The sequence below is a fragment of the Vitis riparia genome, chromosome 14 (genome assembly GCF_004353265.1).
Source record: "Vitis riparia cultivar Riparia Gloire de Montpellier isolate 1030 chromosome 14, EGFV_Vit.rip_1.0, whole genome shotgun sequence".
Lineage (NCBI taxonomy): Eukaryota > Viridiplantae > Streptophyta > Magnoliopsida > Vitales > Vitaceae > Vitis > Vitis riparia.
Genome location: NC_048444.1, coordinates 7,415,925 through 7,440,229, shown reverse-complemented (window position 1 = coordinate 7,440,229; position 24,305 = coordinate 7,415,925). Strand labels below are relative to the sequence as shown.

Below are 24,305 nucleotides of genomic sequence, written 5' to 3'. Positions count from 1 at the left end.
ACGAAATGCAGAGGTGAATGAATCGTGGGATGGCGATGGGTATTTATACAGGGGATTCCTGGTTTGATGTGTTTGAATTGTGTGGACGACAATTTTTGTAGGAGATTTTCATAGGAATCTACTTCTGGTTTGGTTTTGTTTGGCTGGCTAGAAATTAATTACTTGGTGGGTAAATTTTGGTTGAAGGACAGAGATCTAACCATCAAATCGAGTTAACGGGTGTTTGATTAAATGAGAGCCATTATTGAATCAAATCGATTTGACTTGGCACCACAACTCATCAGTTCATTCATTCAATTGGGATAAATATGAACTTATATACTTAAAAAAAAAAAAAAAAATTGACAAGCAAAAATTAAAATTTTCACAATAAATGACTGATTAGTTTGGTGAGGTTTTTACCCACTCATAAAATTTAGGAAAGACACAAATTCTAATTTAAATGAAGAATGTTGCGGCCATTGGATCTACAATTTTTCATTATATCCTATGGCTAATAATATCTTAAAGTATCATATCCAAAAATATTATGTTATGGTAGATTGATTTATTTGAGAAATAAAATATGGAATGAAAAATATATTTCATCCTAATATTAAATTACTTTTTTAAAATGAAAAAAAAAAAAAATTGCTTCCTTGTGTTTGGTGTTTAAAGAATATGAAATCTTTTATATTTAGCAATATTTAAAGAGTTTCCCATAATTTATTTTTCAATAGTTATTATTTATTTCTTTATTAGCAATATTAATAATTAAAATATTGTTAATATTATAAAACAAGTAATATTAAATTTTTGAACCAAAGTTTTAAATTTTTTTTTTTTTTTTTTTTACTTTGCAAAATGACGAAAAACAATTAAAAATATAAAAGAAAATAAATGAGAAAAAAAAAAAAAAACTTATGATCTAGAAGGCATCTATATCTCATATTTCCTTATGGATTGCTAAATCTTATATGTATAAAATATAAAATAAAATAAAATAAAGTAGTGGATATCTTATCTCATGTCTTATCTTATTTGATTCTTAAGGAAAAAAATTAAGATAAAATAAGATATGAGATATGAAAGAGTACCTTATGATAGATTATAAAAATAAAAAAAAAAACAAAAAACAAAACTTTTCTTTCTTTTCTAGAGGTTCAAATAGGTTTTAGCAAGAAAATTCTAAAAAAATTGTCAACCCAAAACACAGTAATCAAAATGCATCAATTATTAGAGGGACTGATTTTTACATTAAAAAAAAAACCTTCTAAATGAGGGAAAACCACAACAACCATAGTTAAATTTATGTCAACAATAATTGATTTACAAAATGTTTTTTAAAAACAAACTAGAGGCTGATCGATAACAATACAATCTACTAGAATTAATTGGTTAAAATGAATAAAATAATTTCTAAATTTATGAATATAACTCTTCTCGTGTTTTTACTTAAAAAATAACTTATTTTTTACATAATGTACTTTACAATTTCAAATATTTACACATAGGTTTTAAAAGAAGTTATTTTTATAAGAAAATAGTAAAAGTATTTTTGTCAAAACAAGGCAAAAAATAATGGAGGGTTAAATATCTAAAATTGGATTTTTAATAATCTTTTTTTAATCAAATAACTCATCTCATTAATATCAAAATTGGTTTGATACCTATAAAGAATGTGATGTTAGTGTTGTTCAAATGGGCAATGATTCAAACTCTAAAGTCATTAAGATTGGTATTGTAAAGGTAAAAATATTTGATGGTGTTGTGAGGGCATTAAGTAATGTTAAGCATGTTCCTAAGTTAAGGAAAAGTTTAATTTCTTTAGGAGTTTTGGACAATTTGGGATATGATTTTTCACAAAGAATGGTATTATAAAGAACAACAAACGTGTTTCGATAGCTATAAGGGAAAAAGGTGAAAAACTTATACACTTTGATTGGGAAGACAATTTTAGGTGGAGCCAAGCCATGAAAAATCTTTTACAAGTATTAAAGAATTTGTCAAAGTAGAAGAACACAACATGCAAGATGATCAAGATTTCATTTTCGGTTAAAAGTACTCATTGACACAGAGACGAGTAATTGCAAATAGAATGAAATTATGAAGAAGATAGAGACGATTTCTCTAGTTAAGTTTGATGAAAGTTTAAACTTGATATATGTTTATCCTCATTAATTATGTAGGATTGAGAGAATTTGAGTCAAGGTGGGATTTGTTGGGATTTGCTTTAAATTATTCATTTTTATTTTTAGGAAAACCAATATTTATAAAGTTTATATTTTGGTAAATTATCTTTTTAGGTTTGGCTAGGATTAGGAAACTACTATTTTAAGGTTAGCACATAGGGCTCTATAAATATCTGATTTTATAGAAATAGAAAAAAAAAATAAGAAAAGGGTGAAGAAAGATAGATAAAGAGTGTATTGGGTTTTGGATAGGGAAGTATTGAAAGAGTTTAAAGTGTGTAATCTTGAAGGTTATAATAACTTTGATCCCCCTTTCTTGTGTATTTACACCAAACTACGTACATAATTTATTTTTTCTATTTTATTTTATTTTTCCTTATTGCATTTGAGTGTTGTAATTGGAAGGTTCAAGCCAGACACAATAGTCATAGAGAAGAAATGGGTGGTCCTTTGAGTGGTAAAATACATGAATATTAAGAGACAAATATTGTTCACGTGACTCTAATTTATGCTTAATTAATGAGACCTAAACCTCTCTTTGATACTTTGTTGAGAAATCCATATTTGACAACTACCATTATTGATGCCATGAATATTGTATGATATGGGCACATGTGAAAGGAACATCTAAAATCCAAAATCTAAGAGTCAACAAAATTTTCATCAACTACATAAAAAATAAATAAAATAAAAAAACATCAATTTCCTTACCAAACTCATCATCAACAATATTAATAGAATTTGAAGTATCTTGGGATTCAAGATTTTTCCTTACTTCTAAGTGTTTTATCAATTCTTTACAGCATCTACTGACACATGTCCTTTTTTTATGGTAGTAATAACACTTCATATTCCTCCAGAAGCCTAATTGGGAACAATCATCTTTTCTATCATAATTTCTTCCTTATGATTATTAGAGAATTTATTACAATAGATTTTCTTTATATTTTAAAATCTTGTAATTAGTTGTAATATCCTTGTAATTAGTTGTAATCCCTTAATTCTTGGATTGTTTCCTATTTTTGTGTTTTGGGTAACTCACGACAATGCCCAAATTTGTGTATATATATTCATTCTTAATCAATGGAAAAGTCAAGCCATTGTTTCTTAATAATCCTCTCTACTTCAACATGGTATCAAGAGCCTAATATTCTTGGGCGTATTTTCTTTCTTTTTTTTTCCAGAAAAACCAGAAGAAATCTACAACCAATCTCCTCAATGGCTTTCGGTGCAACCCTCTCTTCCACCAACAATCCTATCACCATCTAAAACTCTGAAGATCCTCAACATCCCCTTTTTATAATCAATCTCTCCAATATCACCAAATTGTCATCCACCAATTATCTCACATGGAGCCTTCAAATCCAATCTCTTCTTGAAGGTTATGATCTTCATCACTTCATTGATGGCACTCATACTCCACCACCACCCACCATCACCGTCGCTAGTGTTTCATCCCCAAATCCAACATACACAACCTGAAAACGTTAGGATCGTCTCATCTTTAGCACTCTCCTTGGTGCTATCTCCGTTTCATTACAACCGCTTATTGTCCACACCACCACTTTTTTTTATGCATGGCAAACCTTAGCCAATACTTATGCCACACCATCTCGTGGTCATATTAAACAATTGAAGGAACAATTAAAACGGTGTACCAAGGGCTCAAAATCAATTAGTGAATATGTGCAGGCGATAAAGACTCATGCCAATGAACTTACTCTTTTGGGGAAGCCAGTTGATGATGAGGATCTTATTGATCGGGTTCTTGAAGGACTCAGTGATGAGTACAAATTCGTCATTGATGCAATTAATGCCTATGACACGTCAATTTCTTTTGCTAAGCTCCATGAGAAACTTCTCAATAAAGAAGCATCTCTTTAGGCCGCTCAACCATCTCCTCTATCACTACTAGCAACGGCAAATCCCATAGCATTCCAGAATCGTCCAAATTGATGTCCACTAATCCACAACAATCAGGCCTTACCACTGCGTTTTTTCTTCATGATCAATGTCAACCCAAACCTTATTCGGGTTGTTGTCAAGCATGCGGTATTCAAAGACACACTACCAAACGATGCCCGATGTTTCAGCTTGTCACTAATCAACAATCCTCGACACCTCGTCCTCAAAGCACTTAGGGATATCACCCCTCCACACCCTAGCAACCACGAGCCAATCATGTTGTTCTTGGCAACAACACTACTCCTACTTGGTTGTTGGATAGTGGAACATCTCACTGCATTACATCTGACTTGAGCAATCTCTATCTTCATAGCCCATATCAAGGATCTGATGATGTCATGATCGGCCATGGATCGATCCTTCTACCACCATACCTACTTCCTCTCGCACCTTTACTTTACAAAACATCCTTTGTGTCCTTTCCATGCAAAAGAACTTAATTTCAATTTATCAATTTTGCACTAATAACCATGTTTTTGTTGAATTCTCACCCTCTGCTTTTCAGGTGAAGGATCTAAACACAAGGACAATCCTTTTGATGGGTGAACCTAAGGATGGCGTATATGAGTGGCCAACTACATTCCCTTTTGTTACCTCTTCACCGTTGCTTGCATTTTCTAGTGTCAATATCACTTTGACCGAGTGACACTCTAGACTAGGTCATCCATCATTTTCTGTTATGAAAAATATTATCTCCAAGTTTTCTTTACCACTGTCTAGTCTGTTATCCTCTTCCACACATTGTAATGCCCATTCATGTAATAAAAGTCATAAAATTCCATTTTCTTCTTCTACCTTAACTTCATCCCATCCGCTTGAACTTCTCTTTTTTTATGTATGAACCTCTCCTGTTTCTTTTGTTGATGGTTTTCAATACTATGTTTTTTTTTTTTTTATCAATATACACGGTATATTTAGTATTATCCACTTAAACAGAAATCTCATGTGTATGATGTCTTTATGCACTTTAAGGCATTAGTCGAAAACCAATTTAAACACCGAATTGTTACCTTCTATTAAGATAATGGTGGCGAATATCAAGCCCTTGATAATTTTCTCTCCACCAATGGTATATCCCATCTTACTACACCACCACATACACTTGAACACAATGGTCTTTCCGAACGACGTCATCATCATATTGTTGAAACCGGCCTATCTCTTCTCACTCATGCATCGATGCATCTAACTTATTAGACTTACGCATTTGCCACTGTTGTATATTTCATCAACCGTATGCCCACACTCAAGCTACATATCTCATCTCCTTTTGACAAACTCTTTGAGTCTCCACCTCGCTACACTAAACTTTGGGTATTCGGTTACTTATGTTATCTGTGGCTTCATCCTTATTCTCAACATAAACTTGACTCGTTCCACTCTTTGTGTTTTTCTTGGTTACTCTTCAACAAAAAGGGTCTATATCTGTCTTGATTTGTCCACTTTTAAAACTTATATTTCTCGTCATGTCAAATTTCTTGAAAACTCTTTTCCCTTTACCACTCACCAATCCCATCTAGTTCATCCCACTCCAAAGATCATTTCCAATTGACTTCCCTCAGTCCAAACTCTACCCATTTCAAATGGCTCACTCAATACGCCTCCACAAAGGGATTCCTCGTGTCAACATTCGTCCCAAAATGCCTAACCAGTCAACCGTCCCTCCTCACCAAGCAACCGTTTACCACCAGAACCACACAATTCTAAGACCTCTTCTGCTTCAACCACAGCCCCACCCACCCATCAAAATACCCATCCCATGACCACTAAAGCAAAAAACAACATCCACAAACCCCTAACCAAGATGAATCTCATTGTTGTCCTTTCTCAACCATCAGACATTAAGCATCATACTATTAACCAATCCCTAACCGATCCCAAATGGAGACAAGCTATGAATGATGAATTTAATGTTCTTGTTCGGAATGGAACTTGGGGGCTTGTTTCATCTACTTTTATGCAGAATCTTGTTGGATGTAAGTGGGTTTTTTGTATTAAATGGCTTCTTGATGGTTCTGTTGACAAGTACAAAGCCAAATTAGTTGCCAAAGGTTTTCATCAACGACCTGGAGTGGATTATCATGACACCTTTAGTCTGGTTGTCAAGCTGACAACAATACGACTTGTTTTAAGCCTGACAATCAATAAAGGTTGGTCATTGTGATAGTTGGATGTTAATAATGTCTTTCTTCAAGGCCAAATTTCTGAAGATGTCTACATGGCCCAACCTTCAGGATTTGTTGATAGAAACAATCTAATACATGTATGCAAATTAAAAAAGGCTATATATGGATTCAAGCAGGCCCCACAAGCTTGGTATCTTGAACTTCGCCAATTCCTCATTGAGTCTGGGTTCACAAACTCTCATGCAGACACTTCTATATTTATTCTCCACTCAAGTGACATTACTATATATCTACTTGTTTATGTGGATGACATTATTATCACAGGTACCAACACCAATATTATTCAACCCTACATTTACCTCCTAACACAAAGATTTTCAATCAAAGATCTTGGCATTTTGTCCTACTTTCTCGGCAGTGAGGTTCTTACCACTCCATCTGGTCTGTTGCTTACTCAAAGGCGTTACATCTTTGATCTTCTTGCTTGGACAAAAATGTTTGGTATAAAACCTATTGCTACACCACTTGTTATAGATGGAAATCTCATACTTCATTTAGGTACAACTCTGACTAACTGCACATAATATAGAACTATTGTTGGTAGTCTACAATATCTTTACCTCACTTGCCCAAACATATCATATGTTGTTAACAACTTATCCCAATTCATGCATCGCCCGACGTTTGAACATTGGAATGCTGCAAAACGATTGCTTCGATATTTGTGTGGCACATTGATTCATGGATGATTTCTTCAAAAGGTAAATCCACATTTTCTTCATGCCTTCTCAGATGCTGATTGGGCTGGCAACAAAGATGATTATACCTCTACGAGTGCCTATATTGTCTATCTTGGTCGTCATCCAAGAAATAGCGTACAGTTGCTCAGTCATCCACAAAGGCTGAGTATCGATCAGTTGCTGCTACTACTTCGGAAATCAATTGGATTTGTTCCTTTTTCACAGAGTTTAGCATCACTCTTCCTACATTGTCTGTTATCTATTGTGACAATGTTGGTGTCACCTATTTCTATTCTCTCTATTCTAATCCAGTTTTTCATTGGTGCATGAAACGTGTGGCAATTGATTATCACTTTATTTGGGATCAAGTTCAATCAAGTGCTCTTCGTGTTACTCATGTTTCCTCAGCAGATCAACTTGTCAACGCTCTTACCAAATCGCTTCCACGAAGTCGCTTCCAAGAATTATAGATCAAGATTGGTGTCTTCTCCGGAACTCCATCTTGAGCGGGCATATTAAAGAATTCATTACAATAGATTTTCTTTATATTTTAAATTCTTGTAACTAATTGTAATATCCTTGTAATTAGTTGTAATCCCCTAATTTTAGGATTGTTTCCTATTTTTGTGTTTTGGGTAACTCGCGACAATGCCCAATTTTGTATATATATATATATTCTTAATCAATGGAAAAGTCAAGTCATTGTTTCTCAATAATCTTCTCTCTACTTCAACAATGATATACTCCTTCCATCACGTGGTTTAGAATTCATCACAAAAGTTTGTTTAGTATGAGACAAACTACTTGGTTGCTTAATATTTTTAGTTTTTAAAAAAGTAATTGACACCTCATCCATTGCCAACGTTGGTTTTCCAACAAAGAACATAGTCACCACTGTCTCATATGATTTTGATAGAAATGTTAATAAAATAATTGTTTGATCTTCCTCATCAATCTTAACTTTTACACTTGATAATTGAGTGACACATTTATTAAATTTATTTATTTGATCTCTAATATCAATTCTTTCATCCATTTTCAACTCAAATAATTGCTTATTCAAATATAGCCTATTTGTAAGGGATTTTGACATATAAATTTTTTTAAACTTCTCCCATAAATCAGAGCGAGAGTTTTCATTCAAAACACTATACTTTATTTCAAGAGTTAGACTTAAACAGATAGTACTTATTGCTCTTATTTCTAAATCTTCCCACTCTTCCTCCGCCATTCTCTGTGGTTTCTTGTCTTATAATGCTTTGAAAAGTCTTTGTCACACCAAAACATCTTTAATAATGTTTTGTTAGATACTAAAATTGTTCGTCCCATCAAAAATCTCAATATTACATTTTATCCTTGACATCATTTTCAAAGTAATTTTTCCACGATCTTCACACCATGACCCTAACACCACTTGTTGGAAAAAATCACAACAGTGAAAAATAAAATAAAATAGAGAAAACAAATTATTTACGTGGTTCAATATAACCTTAAAGATTATATACTTCAAACTCTCAACCTCTCCTTACCCAATACACCCTTTACCGATCTCTTTTCACTTTTTTTTCTCCTTTTTTTATTTTTTATTTTTATAAAACTACATATCTATAGAGTCTTAAGTGTTAATCCTAAAACAATAGTTTTCTAATCTTAGTCAAACTTAAAAAAGGCAATCTACTAAAACATAAACTCTATAAATATTAACTTTCCTAAATAAAAAAAAAAAATAATTTGAGTCAAATCTCATCTCTATCTTAATTTTAAATTTCATATAGCTTATTCAGCAAGTCCCAAGTAGTTGTGTCCGCTTGTGTTTATATATATATATATATATATATACATACTTCAGACATTATCCCGACCATTTCCCTTTCAAAAATTTATAAAAATAAGACAAAAAAAAATCTCATTGTTAATGTAGTCATAAAGAAAAAGGAAGTTACAAAAGAAAAGAAGAATCGGACCACCCATCCTAATTTTTCACCTCACTCCCACTTAATCCAAATTCAATTCCATTCACAACCATCATTAGTGTTTCTTTACAAATATTTAATTGGCTTATACGTTTACAATTTTGTACCAAATTTCAAGCTATGTTGTTACCCTTTGCCACCAAATAATTAAAAAATTTAAGTCAAAACATAAAATTAAAAAAATTAAATAAATAAATAAAAAAAGAATTACTAAATAGGGTGGGCTGGACAAAATAATTACTATGAAGGCTCACTCCTTTAGAGGACAATTTTATCTTTAAATATGTTTTCTATATTTTTTATAAATAAATTGAGATTGTCAATGACGTGGGACTCATACATGATGATAAATATAGGTTGATAGGTAATCAACAGTACATTTCTCAGTTCGAAAAAATTGTTGTTCACTTTTGAACAATCAAGTGACTATTTAAAAATTTGCTCTTTTTTTTCAAAAAAAAATGTGATTTTTTAAAGAACCTTGTAAAAAAAATAATTTTCAATATCTCATAAATAAAAATCATATCCTAAAGTTATTATATCGTTTTATATATAAAACATACAATTAAAAACTTTGTTATCATAATATAATGAATAATTATTTTTTATGAGCACTCATCAATTGAATAATATATAAATATTCAATTTACTAACACACACCTATTAAATGGAATAACTCACAGTTATTCATTGGGAAATATAGCACATGAAAAAAATTAAATAAAAATAAATTAAATTATATTGTAATATATTGTAATGATAATGTATTTATATTGTAAGTATAATGCATTTATGTCGTACATATATTTCATTAAAAAAGTAATAATTTTAAAAATGTTTATTCATACCATATTGGTATTAACACATCGTATCAATATATTAACAACATTTATTTAGTGTTTTGAAATTATTTAATAATTTTTGTATATATATATATATATATATATATATATATAAAACTACGAGTCTCGTGAATTTAAATTAGTATTTTATTTGATTTCAGAAATTATTTATGATATAGGTATGTTGTGAAATGTGGTATGATCATACAAAATTATCATTTTTATAAAAAATTTCAAAAATTTCCTAATTATGTTTTATTGTAATGTAAGTGTAATTATATTGTAATTATAACATATTTTTGTTATACCTGTATTTTATAATAAAAGTAATAATCATGTTTTTCACCTTTTATACCTTATTACATATCAAATATATTAACATCATCCACTCCATGCATTGAGAAAAAAAAAATTATATGAAAATTAAAATTAAAAAAAAAAACACTATGCAAAGAAAAAAAATCATATAAATTTTTTAAAATTATTTTATTATAAAAATAAAAAATGATTAAACCTTCTCTATCATTTTCTTATTCTTTTTAGAGAATTTGAATGAAAAATTAAACATTTTATCTTCCTTGAATTTAATACAAAAACATAATTTATCAATTTAAAATTATAATATATATATATGAAAAAATCATCATTTTTATTATATAATTATAAAACTTATTTTTATTAATAAAATTAAAAATTAGAATAAAAATAAAAAAATGTAAAAAAACAATAAATGATATTTTTAAAAGTATTTTTGTTTTAAATAGTAAATTTAAATAACAAATTATATATAATTATAAGGGTTAAACCCAAAATTTTGATTTAAAATTTGAATATCAGTAATTACAATAAATGTGGAACCCATGTACCATAAATGTATTGACAAATCAAGTGAAGTGTTTTATATGTTTTGAATTTTAAAAGTTTTAGTTAAATTACAGTTTTGGTATATTAAGCCTATTAAAGTTCTCCTTAAGAATTATTATAATAGACAACCATTTCTAGTAATTGTTCTGTCCAGCCCACCCTATTGGGTAATTCTCCCTAAAAAAAATAATGAACATTCTAATTTTCTAGATTCATTATTCCTCCTTATGTATATAGGATAGGTTGCCCTAAGATAACAATTTTTTTAGCTTCTATCCTTCCACTATGCGCAAGTCAACTATATAGGTCCAAAAGGCCAAAAGTCAACGATGGCATTGGTGACCCGCCGTTGGTCGCCACCAGGGCCGACATGGATGCACTTCCAACTCAGGAGCAAGAATGAAAATATCGGTACTTATAGATATATCGGTACTTCGATTTTACGGATATACTGGAGATATATCGATAGATATTTTGGAAAAAATATTGATAACCCTAAAATTGATCAAAATTTATATATATATATATATATATAAGAAGAACTTCATAAAAATATAATTAGAAGTATAATGATATTTTTAAGTTGTTTTATTAAATAATTTGATATATTTATAATATGATTTATCATATTTGATAATAATATCGTATGCATCGATAAAAATATGAATTTTATAAGTGTACATTTATTATTAAATTACATCTAGTATTATGATATTTGATTATAATATGTCTAATTTTAAAATATATATTAATATTAAAATTATGATCCATTTAATTCAATTGTATTAAATAATATAAAATAAATTATGATATATGTATATTTTTTTAATATTTAATTAATTATTAATGATATTAAAAACACTATGAAGAAAATTACATAATTTTTATATTTTTGGTGAACAATTAAAAGAAAATTTTATATTTAATTATAAAATAATTATAATTAATTTGCTCTTTAAAATATTATTTTAATATTTTCTTTATATAATGAGTTTAACTATATATATGTTTAGTGCATATTATATAACAAGGGCAAGTTTGCCTGGACAGTAAGTGGGTTGAACCTCTAACCTTTTGCTTCACTGTAGCACATTGACCCGCGAGCACTATAATGCATTGACTTCATTGTTTCGTCTCGATATTTCTCCATGAAACATCGTATCGATACACGACATATCGCAATATTTTCTTCCTTGCTCAAGAGGCCATGAAATGGGAGCACAAAAACAAAGTTGCTATAAAATGTATGTTTACGGCCATGATGCACATGTTGTTTTTTTTTTTTTTTTTTTTAGGGCTGCCAGGATGCCCAAGGCCCATGAACATCATTTAAAGGCCTCTCTCCACTTTGGGCCCGCCCCTAAGTGCTCCTACTTTGCATGGTCACTTTGGCACACGGTCCCAATAACCACTTGTAGGAATGGCAATGGGGCGGGTTCAGGACGAGTTGCTCTCATCCCAACCCCGCCCTGTTTATTCAAAACAATTCTCATCTCCGTCCCATTTAAAAAATTAAACGGGGCGGGGCGGGCGAGTATGATAAATTCTCATACCCGTTCCACCTTGTTTAACATTTTTTGAATTTTATTTTTTATTTTTTAAAAAAATTACTTTTAATTTTTTTAATTACATTAAAATAAATATATTTTATGGATAATTAAATTATTATATTTTTTATAACTTATTTATTAAAAATATTTTATTATTATCTATATATTAAAAATAGTAAAATAAAAATGAAATTAAATTAATTTTAAAATTAAAATTTAATTTAATTTAATTTTAAAATTAATTTTATATATAATCAGGGCGGGGCGGGACGGGATGGGGCAACACTTGAACCCACCCTGAGTTTTTAAAAAAATGCCAAACCCGTTTATTAAAATTGAACCCCATTAGGGGCGGGGCAGGTACCCAAAAAAACCCGCCCCATTGCCATCCCTAGCCACTTGTCCTCTCCTTGTTTCTTGATATTTTAATAACTTTCCAAACTCCAATTTTTCAAGTAACTTTCATAGTTTCAATTATCAAATAATTACAAAACTCCAATTCTCAAATAATTTTCAAAATTCCAATTTCTTTCAAATTTAATTTCCAAAATTCCAATTCCTAAATTTAGCTTTCAAAACTCCAATTTTCAAATAATTTTTTAAATTCTAATTTCTTTCAAATTTAATTTTCAAAACTCCAATTCTCAAATAATTTTCAAAATTCCAATTTCTTTCAAATTTAATTTCCAAAATTCCAATTCCTAAATTTAGCTTTCAAAACTCCAATTTTCAAATAATTTTTTAAATTCTAATTTCTTTCAAATTTAATTTTCAAAACTCCAATTCTCAAATAATTTTCAAAATTCCAATTTCTTTCAAATTTAATTTCCAAAATTCTAATTCTTAAACTTAACTTTAAAAACTCCAATTCTCAAATAATTTTCAAAATTCCAATTTCTTTCAAATTTAATTTCTAAAATTCTAATTCTTAAATTTAATTTTCAAAATTTCAATTTTCAAATAATTTCCAAGACTTCAATTCTCAAATAAATTTCAAAACTCTAGTTTTCTTTCAAATAATTTTAATTTCACTCCATTTTTCAAACATTTTTTTATTTTAGCACTTTTCATCCTTCATTAGGGTTTTAAGTCGCTAAAAATCATGTTTTTAAATAAACTTGCTACATTTCCTTTCACGTAAGCACTTTTCTCAAATTTTCTTTGATTTTAAAATTTTTTTTTTCTCTTGATTTTAAATAAGCATGAATTTGATTTTCATAATTTCAAAATAATGGAATTTGTGGGATTAGTTCATGCAAAATCAATTGGGTTTTGGAGGGGATCCTACATATGAGTTTTCTTTTATGATTGTCAACTGCTATACTTAAATGAATATTATTTGATCTTTGTCTTGCTCTTTGATATGCATGTGATAATTTTATACTCGAACTAACCTTGTTTCCATGATAGTGCTTTATTACCTGCTACTAAGGTACGCTCTCACTCTTATTTTGTTTATTTATTTATTATCATGACTTGCTTTTGACCTATGATTATTTTGGGTATCGATTGATTTCTTAATTAATTATTATGTTATACCAAAATATAAACTCTATAAATATTAACTTTCCTAAAAAAATAAATAAATAATTTGAGTCAAATCTCGTCTCAATACTTAATTTTGAATTTCATATAGGTTCTTCGGCGCTTGTGCTTTTTATCCTAGTCTATAAATTAGGATAAATCTAATAACATTATACTTTATTGTTAATCAAATATAAAATAAGTTATATATATATATATAACATTATCTCGGCTTTTTCCTTTCAAAAATTTATACATTGACAAATAAAAAATCTCAATGTTAATGTAGTCATAAAGAAAAAGGAAGTTACAAAAGAAAAGAAGAATCGGACCACCCATCCTAATTTTTCACATCACTCCCACTTAATCCAAATTCATTTCCATTCACAACCATCATTAGTGTTTCTTTTGAAAATATTTAATTGGCTTATACGTTTACAATTTTGTACCAAATTGCAGGCTATGTTGTTACCCTTTGCCACCAAATAATTAAAAATTTTAATTCAAAACATAAAAAAAAAAAAAAAAAATGAACATTCTAATTTTCTAGATTCACTATTCCTCCCTATATATATAGGATAGGTTGCCCTAAGATAACAATTTTTTTAGCTTCTATCCTTTCACTATGCACAAGTCAACTATATAGGTCCTAAAGGCCAAAAGTCCCTTTCACTATTTAAGTGGGCCCAGCAGGCCTTCTAAACCAACCTATACTGCTGGACTACATCTATCGAGTGGGGCCCAAGTTCATGACTCATGGGCTCCGCTCCGCTCAAATTTCTCTTTTCATCATGGAATCAACCACTCTTCTTGGGGGGGCATAGGGCCTCTCCTATAAAAAACAATGTGTGTATTCTTAATAATTAATAAAAATATAAGAAATAAAAATTTAATATTTAATATTATTAAATATTATTTAGTCTTAAATTTTATTTAAAATTAAATAAAAAAACAAACCTTTTCACAGAATTTTAATATTAGTCAAAAAAAAAATTTAATAATATTTTTTTTGTAATATATTATATAATAAAAAATCATTATTTAAAAAATTCATGAATCATTTTAAACTGTTATGTAGATTTTTGAAAAGTCATCAAATACCCACTTAATTGTAGAAGAATGTTTCTAAACCATTAAAAAACACTTTGAATCACTCTCAAGATGGAGTTCATAAATAACCCAAAGAAAAAAATGTACATTAGTAGGTATTTGACCCAGACCATTTCAACCCACCAAACCTAAATCATATTTTTTTTTTTCAAATTATTGTGGGCAAAGGGGTTGAATAAAAATTTGCCCTCCCCCACCCACAAACCAAATCAAGAATATATGGGTACAAAATTGGATTTTCACAATTTCATTTTAATTTTTTTGTCCTTTGATTTCAACCTCAACTTTAGGGTAGGAAATGGTCCAATGATGGCAATGGTGGATGAGGCATCGAAAAAATCAACAAAACCACACAAAGCAAAAGCGGATTCCTCAAGGCTCAAAGTCCCATGGCCGGATGACCAGATGACCAGATGGCCCTACCCTGCCCCACATGTAGATGAAAATTTTAAGACTCTTTCATAACAATTTGACATCATAACCAAAACTCTTAATTAAATTATCAATTATTGATGTCATTAAAATGCATAATATAATTTCGAAATAGTGGTTTCATCAAATAATTCGGCTGATTAATATTTTCTTTAATCTTTAATTACGTAAATAATAAGTATTTAGCATGAGATGTGATAAGTTTTTGTTAAACAAATATGGTATTGTCAGCAAATTTGTAAGTCAGACAACGAGAGGATATTAAGAAAAATAATTTTGTAAAAATTTTTGGATTCAATTCAATCCAACCATCACAGCTTCTGTTTATTTTTCAATCCAAAAAAGAGCCTCCAACACAGACTTATTTGTATTTTTCTCTTTCCAAAGCGATGCTTGAAGCCTTGAATGAACTGCTCACCCCTTTTTTTGAGGCTTTTCTTCTCTATGCGCAGCCACGCCGCGGAGACGGTTGTGATGTTTTGGACGCATGAACCGACGGAGAAGTCCTGGGTTTTGGGCTGGTAAGGTAGGCATCTTGGTTAAGTTTCATGGGTCTTTGCTGGTTTTGAGAAATTTTGTATTGTCCTGATGGGTCTGAGTGTTGGGTTTTTGGTGTTTTGTTGTTGTTTTTGTGGGTTTGGCTTTATGGGTGATGTTGTTTTGGAGTTTTTAAGGGCACCCTTTTTGGTGTTATTGACTGATATGTTGATCACTGGAGTGGGTTTGATTGTTGATGCTATATGGGCTTCCATGGGTATTGTGAATCTTGGATGGGTATCTGTAATACAATTGAAACATTCAGGCCAATAATTTTTGGAAAGAAAAAGCAGGGCAAATCAAGAAGAAAGTGGTTTGAAAGAAAATAATTCTAAGACATCCTTCTCCAATTGAACAGTTAGATGCTTTTGGTATTTCTTTAGGAAATGAAACAATTATGGAATCCCCTACAATTATTTGTAGTCATTTCACGGGACTTTATGAGAAAATTTTAGAAAGTTCTTGGATATTATATTTGTGTTTCGCAATTTGGGAAACAGATTGTGAATGAGGGTTGAAAACTCGAATTCTGTAAGTGTTGTCCTGCCCAGTGATGTCTGTTTTCTGAGTAAAATCTTCTTCAAAAAGACATTTCAAAGTAAACTAATGTAATTGAATATGGGGTATGGAGTTGAATGGTGTGTGCCAAATGGAGAACAAAAATGTACTCTATCACCTCCTATTGTTTGATGGTTAGTGTTTTCTAATCTGTAACAATGGATCTGTTTTCCAATAATTGATGCCTTGGTACCTGAAATATTTTATGCACTGTTTGGTTCCGGAGAAGTATGAAAAATAGAAAAAAAGAATGCTAAGGAAAATTATTTTCTCATGTTTGGTTTTGCTTGTTTACCTAATCAAAGTTGCCTTTGCTTGTTTGCAAAATGATGATGTAGTTTCTCTAATTGAAGAATCTTACATATTTCACACTCGAAGAAGTACAGTTTTTTTTCCATAATAGTTTTCCAATGCTCATAGGTACCTACAGCCAGTTGTATTTTATTTTGTTATTTTTTGGATCTTTATCTTCATCCCAAAAACTTCTCTGTAATTACAAACTTAATTACCACTTCACATTTGTACTAGACATTGACAATTTTCTATATTCTCATATATATGCTCATGTCATCCAACAATGGTGTAATAACCATGTTCCTTGCCAACATGTCCGTAGGGTAGATGACATCAACTATATGCTTTTATCACTAGAAACCTGAAGAATTTTGCAGAATTTTTGCTTCAGAATTTGTTTGGTTCCCATAAAGATTAAGGGAAAGAGGATAGAGAGAAAAAAATAGAAGGAAAGAAAACTGGAAGGAAAAATTATAAAAATTTTCTCTTGTTTGGTTGTCTACAGAAAAACTGAGGAATGAAAAATTTGAGGAAAGGAAAATTAAATTATTGTGGAATGCATTTACCCTAAACTTTCTCCACATTGCTTTATGGGAAATGGGGAGGAAAATTTTTTAGTACTTTCCTCTTTCATTTCCTTATGCTATGTTTGGTGTTAGGATAGTACTAAGGAATTATTTAATCTTTATATACAAGAGTTAAACAGAGTGAAATGGCTTTGAAGTAATATAAAAGTTATTTATTGACTTTAAATATATTTTTTATTTTCCTTTCATTTTTTTTTCTTTCTACTTTTCCTTTCTATTTTCTTTTCATCACATTCTCCCTCAAATTTTCCAAGAACCATAAATAGCCTTAGTATCTTTTTTTATATACCTTTTTTTCATGTTATCAAAACATAAGAAAATCATTTTCTTTCCTTTATTTTGTACTTCCAAAAACCAAACAGAGCCTAAAAGCCACCATCTCCAATCACTATTTCTCATTTATGTAGAGAAGTTATCCAACACATATTCATGATTTTACTATTAAACAAGCTGTTCTTTTTACAATAGGTGTGGTTGTAGCTACTGATGTTTTAACCTTTGACTATCAAATGCTGACATGAGTCAGAAGGGAAAAAAAAAAATTATACAGACGCTTGTACATTGATGGTAAATAGTGATTTCTAATTTGAGTTTCCATGTTGATAATTTCTTTGTTGAGAAGGTTTTTTTTATGTTTATGTAATGTTTGTGTTCATTCCATGACTGTAGCTTGCAGCACTTTAACCTTGCAAGATGTTCTCATTGTCTGAATCAATAAGACCAAAGAATGGTTAATTCAGCTGATTTGGTTACTATTGGCATCTCTGCTGGCCTGGCTATTGGAATTTTGATAGCTTCTCTTGTATTTTGCGGCATAAGGTGGTACAAAAAACATTCTCATCTTCGACGTTGTGCAAATGAGCGTTGCTCAACAGCTCTTCCTATACGCACTAATGGCCTAGATGCAAGCATTGACTCTAGTGCGTCTGTCTCCAACTCTATAGCTATCCCAGGGTCAGAGTTCCCTGCCAAAGATTCTCATCTCTTTTGGTGGAGTCATCGTCATGATAAAGATCAGCTTGCTTCAGCATCTGGCATACCAAGATACTCCTACAAGTATGTATCCCAAGCCTTGAATAAGCTATTATCTTTAGATTAGCATTTGGAGCTTGAATTTTTTAATATGCTTCTGAATCTTCATTTTGCAGATACTTCTTTCTATACTTATGGCATCTAGGATGCGTTATCAAGCATTTTGCTTGCTTAGTTTGATAATTGTGCATATAGAATTTCTGCCATCGGTTAGGCTTCCTTCTGTAACCAGTTTTTCATTCATCTAGTTTATCTTGTTAATTACCATGTATTTTTAAGTAATCCTTGTAATAATTGCACTGATGAAGATGGCAATATGGGTATTAATTTTACTTTAGAGAAGTGGCAGTCATTGTTATATCGCAGGAAGCCACATCTTTTACTAGTCCTAGATGCTGAAAAAAATCTTAGACCATTGAATAAATGTAGAGAAAAAGGTTGCTTATGGATGACACGGGATCTTTATCATGCAAATCATAGACTGAACTAGGACTAACAAATACAAAATGTTGCTCAAACATTTTGAAAACAGCAGCACCTCACATTGAATCCAGGCCCATTTGAGTTTCATCTCAAGTTCTCAACCATATTCCTATTTTGATCTGATCTCCCTTTGAATAAGTTTGGTGAAGTGATGTCGATCACAAGGTAAGCTTGGTATATATTTTTTTATCCTTCCCTAATAGCTTGAGCTTTTGATGCAAGTAGCAGTATACACAATATCAGAGCTTTGGTTCTAGGAGTACTGTGTTCAATCTTCCTTTTTTATCTGTTCGCCTATTTTCAAACCTGTACATGCAGTGGGGTATTAAGTATTAGTTATCTTCATATATCATCAAACCTTTGTGATAGCGTAAGTTTTTGGGACAATTGATAAATTTTCGAAAAGACAATTTGATCTTTTTATACTGAAGACCTGAGATTCAATTCCTAACTCAAACTTGACTTGAGTTTCAAACCCATATGCACATTTTTATGTTGAAAATGTAGGTAATAGGTCAACCAAATGACAATAAGAGCTCCAGCTAATTTCTGATGGGTCATCACTAACAGAATTAATGAACCATCTCAGCTCTGTCTGCATGTGCCCTGATGTTGACTACTTTACAGAATTGCAAAATTGAAAAACTAGCAGAGATTCTTAGCCTTGGAAGCAAAGTGAACTACTTAGGTGTTATTTGGATGGACACTTTAGAAATCAAAAGCAGTTTTAAGCTCAACAAGAGCTTTAATTTTTGTTTTGGTGGTTTTAGTAGAACTGCTTATGGTTATAAAAGGAGCTTCATGATGTCATTACTACTTGTGGAAGCCATTTTTTTGCTTATGCAGGAAGCTATTTTATATTTATTGAAACTTCATAGTCTAAGATTCTCCTTTTGATGTCATGACTCCTAGCTCTGCTTCTGCTTCCGCTTCTGGCTAAAACCAGAAGCTAAAAGCTACATCACACAAGGGTTAGTTGACATCTGTAGCTCTTATTAATATCCCCATTTGATTTTCCTGATAGAAGGAAACTAAAACTTTGATCTTGATTCCCTTGTACTACACTAGTGCTCACATTTGGGTTAGAATTCATATATGTGCCCATAAAAGCAATCTTATCATGGATGTTTGAAGATTTAAATTGTGTGGGAAAGAACAATATTTTAGTTTCACACTCATTTTTTTTATAGGTAAAAGGCAAAATATATTAAAAAGCACTTGGAATAGGCGCATACACAAAGTATACAAAAAGTGCTGAAAGGCACTAGAACAGGCAAAGGAGCACAAGTTTCCAAATTTTCCTCTTCGTCTTCTTGACAAAGCTACCATGCCAGCTGATAAGTGAATCCTTCACTGAATTAAGGTACAACTGAGGAGAAACTAAATCAGAAAAACCTGGAGTCCAAAAAGCTTGTTTCACCTCACAATATGGCAGATGTGATTGGATTACTCCTTGCCCTCTTTGCATAAGTTACACCAATCAGCCAATGTAGGAATTACAGATGCAGACCTCAAAATTTATCCACACCTCAAATTCATAGTCACCAAAGGTTCCTTTAAAGATTTGAACTCCAATACCCTTGTCCCTCTTCCAAACACTAGTAATCTGCAACCTAGGCTAGAAAGACCTGAGTATGATCATCATTCTTCTACTTGTCTACATATTATATGACTAGTTCTCGTCAAGGTTTTTTATTTTTTATTTTTTGGGAGTTTCTTAAATGGGCTGCAATGAAAAATTTGCAGTTTTTATTTAGAAAATGATCTTTTTGTCATTACAGGTGGATCTTTCTTTGTCCTCTGGATTAGCAAATGAAGTTGTGAAGAAACTATTTGGACCTATATGGCACTTATACAGAGAAGCTGTAATTGTGTCAAACATGTGTTAGATGCTGACATTTTTGTCATGCTTGGACACATGTTAAACTGTGGTGACTGGCTCCTACCCCCCCAGCCACGCACACCTCAAAATTTACGGAGTTTTGAAATAATCTTTTTATTTATTTAAATACATGGGTTACTCATGCTCAAACCACATGGTTGTGCAGTGAGCAGTCAAAGAACAGCTGAATAATCATATATGACAGTAAAGGTAATATGGGTTTTATAAAAATTGTCAGGAACAAGGACAATATCAGAAGTAGAAGACATGACATAAAATGAGGGTTTTTTTTTTTTTTTTTTTGTCAGATTCACATGCTATGATAAGTACTTTATCTAATGCCTTATGTTTTTCCAGGGATATTCAAAAAGCAACACACAATTTCACAACTATTTTGGGACAGGGGTCATTTGGACCAGTGTATAAAGCTACAATGGCTACAGGTGAAGTTGTAGCCGTAAAGGTGCTTGCTTCTAATTCAAAACAGGGGGAGAAAGAGTTTCAAACTGAGGTAAGTGCCAGATCAGCAACATCTGTTGTAGGAACTAGGAAATAGAACTTTCTTCACACTATTCTACCCATTCATTAGGTCATGTTTATTCTTTTGATTTCTTTAATTATGGAGCTTGAAAATCCAGAAGGTTTTCTAATGAATCAAATCACCCACAACACAAATGGGTTATATGGGGATATAAAATCAGTGCTGACTTTGTCATCTGTGAAATTTCATTTGTTGAGTGGGCAAACAGAGGTGTCCAGGAATGAGGGTTTTAATAAAAGAGTTGCTAAGATTTTATTAGAAAATTATGTCATTTCAAAAGGAAAACCAAAGGAAAATTAAAGCCATTAGTTTATGCAAAAAACATTGAGAATTTGAGATTGTTTTTGGAAGTTTTGGTAAAATTTAAGAAATTTCGTAAAATTCATACATGACTGACCAAATGAATAAATATAATTCAAAAATGAATATGTAAGAGGGCATGCATTGAACTGGTGCCTCTTATGTAACATTTTGATTAAAAAGTAAAAATAAAAAATAAAATAATTTTTTTAAAAAAAAGAAAAAAACACCCTGACACTGTTATGGTATTGACACTAGCTCCTCATAAAAGAAAAGATTGCTCCTAATAAGTCATGTAGGATTTCCTACCATGGGGGCATTTGTACTCAACAAAAATTTGACTGGCTACTTAAACAACTGAATTTCTTTTTGCACTTTGGAACTTACTGGATGAGTTATTGCTTTACTGAAGATAAAAGTCTATACATCCTATTTGATTTTCATTTTCTGGAAGGGAATCATGAAATGTTGTGAATTATTAACTTGCTATGTATTGATTGAGTTTTTTATTATGTTGACGGCTGTTAACCTTATAACACATGGAAACCAAGTCTATGAAGGGACTACATGTTCGTTTTTTTCATTTAGAAGTCGACTTTCCAAATTTTGGAGAAAGGATATATAATTAACTTATATTAAGGAGTTGCTCCACTGGGTAGTCTTTTTATGCAAAACCATGATTGTGGACGAGACCATTACTGAAAATGGAAGCCATCATCATAAATGATTGTAAATTTTGAAATGCATAACTTCATGCTCTCTTGAAACTGATCATACACCATCATTAACGACCTATCACAAAATAAACTATCTTCAAATGCTTTAGTTTCCATGGAATGTCCCCACATGCCCTCATGTGGGCAATTTCAAAGGTGGAATAAAATTTTTATTCCTGCTTTGAAATGTGCTGAAATCGCTTCCATGGTAGTACAGAGTACACAATTTGACTTTTGATTGATTTCTGAAGAATCCTAGCCTGTTGAATTTTACTTACCCAATGTTTTTCCAGGTATCTTTGCTAGGTAGACTGCACCACCGGAATCTTGTGAATTTGATAGGATATTGTGTAGATAAAGGCCAACACATGTTAATTTATGAATTCATGAGTAATGGAAGCTTGGAAAACCTTCTATACAGTAAGTATGACTACACATATATGATCTGTCTTGATTTGCTATTCTTTGTGGCAACCATGGACTAGGAGATATCAAATCCTTGTGAAATTGACTCTTCTAGGGTTAGTTTGAATATCCATACCCTCATTTTTATGATGTGGAAAAGGCACGTTTATCTCAGTGGGGATTTAAATTAAGAATCATTGTGGTATTGTTGCACTCAGGTGAAGAGGGACAGGGTTTGAGTTGGGAGGAAAGGCTGCAAATTGCGCTTGATATTTCACATGGAATCGAATATCTTCACGAAGGGGTATATAAGCTAACTTAGTTCTTTCTTCCTTGGAGAAAAGTGTATTTTTTCCCCTTCATTTGACATTTTCTTGGAACAGGCAGTTCCACCCGTTATACATCGGGATTTGAAGTCTGCTAATATATTGTTGGACCAATCCATGAGAGCTAAGGTAACCCAGCTCCATGATTCTAGTTTCTTTTATTTCATTTTCTTTTTGAAATGCTTGATGAATTAGTAACTTTAGATTAAAAATATAAATATCAGTTCTCAATTGTCTTTCCTTTTCCACCAAAACACTATAAAGCCAGGGAAACAAGAAAAAGAAAATCAAATATCGGGTCTTGATGTGATCTGGGCATATTTATTTTGGGAAAAGGGGATCAGATTTCATCAAACTTTTGGAAGGTGGCAACCTGAAGAGTGACAATGACTACTGGTTAGATTATACACATGTATTTGACCATCGCCTTTTTCATATAATCAGGTTGCTGATTTTGGACTGTCAAAGGAAGAAGTCTTTGATGGCCGTAACTCAGGCCTGAAAGGTACATATGGCTACATAGACCCTGCCTATATATCCTCTAACAAGTTCACCATGAAAAGTGACATCTACAGTTTTGGTGTTATCATCTTTGAACTCATTACTGCAATCCACCCACACCAAAACCTAATGGAGTTTGTCAATCTTGTAAGCTTTTTCCTCTCCATGAATGGTTTTATTCTTCTATAGGACAGAGTCTGAAATTTTTTAATCTTGAAACCCGTTTCATTTTTCTGTTTCTTTCAAGGCGGCTATGAGCCCAGATGGGGCTGATGAAATACTTGATAAGCAACTTGTGGGAGAATGTAAACTCGAAGAAGTAAGAACACTGGCCAGCATCGGACACAAATGCTTGCACAAAACACCAAGGAAGCGCCCATCAATTGGAGAGGTTTCACTGGCTATAGCAAGGATAAAACAAAGGCGTTTTGCTAAAGAACATACCATTTCTTTGGCAGACAGTGATCTTTCACGAATGGTAAGCCGGATAGAGAATCAACAAGTTGAGTTGTTTGAGATAGCCAGCTTCAAGGACAAAGCCACTGAATAGCATCAACCAGTTTGTATTTTCTTTCTTTTGTACTCATCCCTCCTAGTTCAGTTCTAGCTTTACTCAACATTGTTGCACATAATGCTCAAAATATAGAGAAATGAAACAAGAATTGGAAAATTTTCTGAGTATCAATCCCACAGGCTCGCTCTGGGCTCAAATGGCCATGGATTTTTCACCAGTAAGGATGAACATACAGAACTCAAGATATGAAAGCAATGGTATCTTCTATTGTTCCAGTGTTGCAGGTTGAAGACTCTTGTGCCACTCATCATATTACAAATAGCAACTCCATC

The 24,305-nt window shown here is 31.5% G+C and overlaps 1 protein-coding gene across 5 annotated transcripts; it reads left to right on the top strand.

Annotated features, from left to right (window-relative positions):
• The first annotated feature begins 15,533 nt into the window (after positions 1–15,533).
• On the top strand, positions 15,534–24,201 carry LOC117930902 (calcium/calmodulin-regulated receptor-like kinase 2). 5 transcript variants are annotated; one of them, XM_034851689.1, is made up of 9 exons: positions 15,535–15,818; positions 17,742–17,840; positions 17,943–18,329; positions 21,028–21,181; positions 22,521–22,647; positions 22,851–22,936; positions 23,016–23,087; positions 23,403–23,606; positions 23,707–24,201. In XM_034851689.1, the coding sequence occupies exons 3-9, from the start codon at positions 18,001–18,003 to the stop codon at positions 24,007–24,009; spliced, it is 1,275 nt and encodes a 424-aa protein (XP_034707580.1). In that variant the 5' UTR covers positions 15,535–15,818; positions 17,742–17,840; positions 17,943–18,000; the 3' UTR covers positions 24,010–24,201. The 5 variants fall into 5 exon arrangements, with proteins under 5 accessions (XP_034707576.1, XP_034707580.1, XP_034707579.1 ...); XM_034851688.1 differs by having other exon boundaries at positions 15,535–15,823; XM_034851685.1 differs by lacking the exon at positions 17,742–17,840 and having other exon boundaries at positions 15,534–15,818; positions 18,093–18,329.
• Positions 24,202–24,305: the final 104 nt, after the last annotated feature.

Bases quoted from the DNA above. Each gene is read 5' to 3' on its own strand.
- LOC117930902 (XM_034851685.1), top strand. From the start codon at position 15,703: ATGAACTGCTCACCCCTTTTTTTGAGGCTTTTCTTCTCTATGCGCAGC. The intron at 22,937-23,015 runs GTATATAAGCTA...TTCTTGGAACAG, and splicing joins TCGAATATCTTCACGAAGGG to GCAGTTCCACCCGTTATACA. The intron at 23,607-23,706 runs GTAAGCTTTTTC...GTTTCTTTCAAG, and splicing joins TAATGGAGTTTGTCAATCTT to GCGGCTATGAGCCCAGATGG.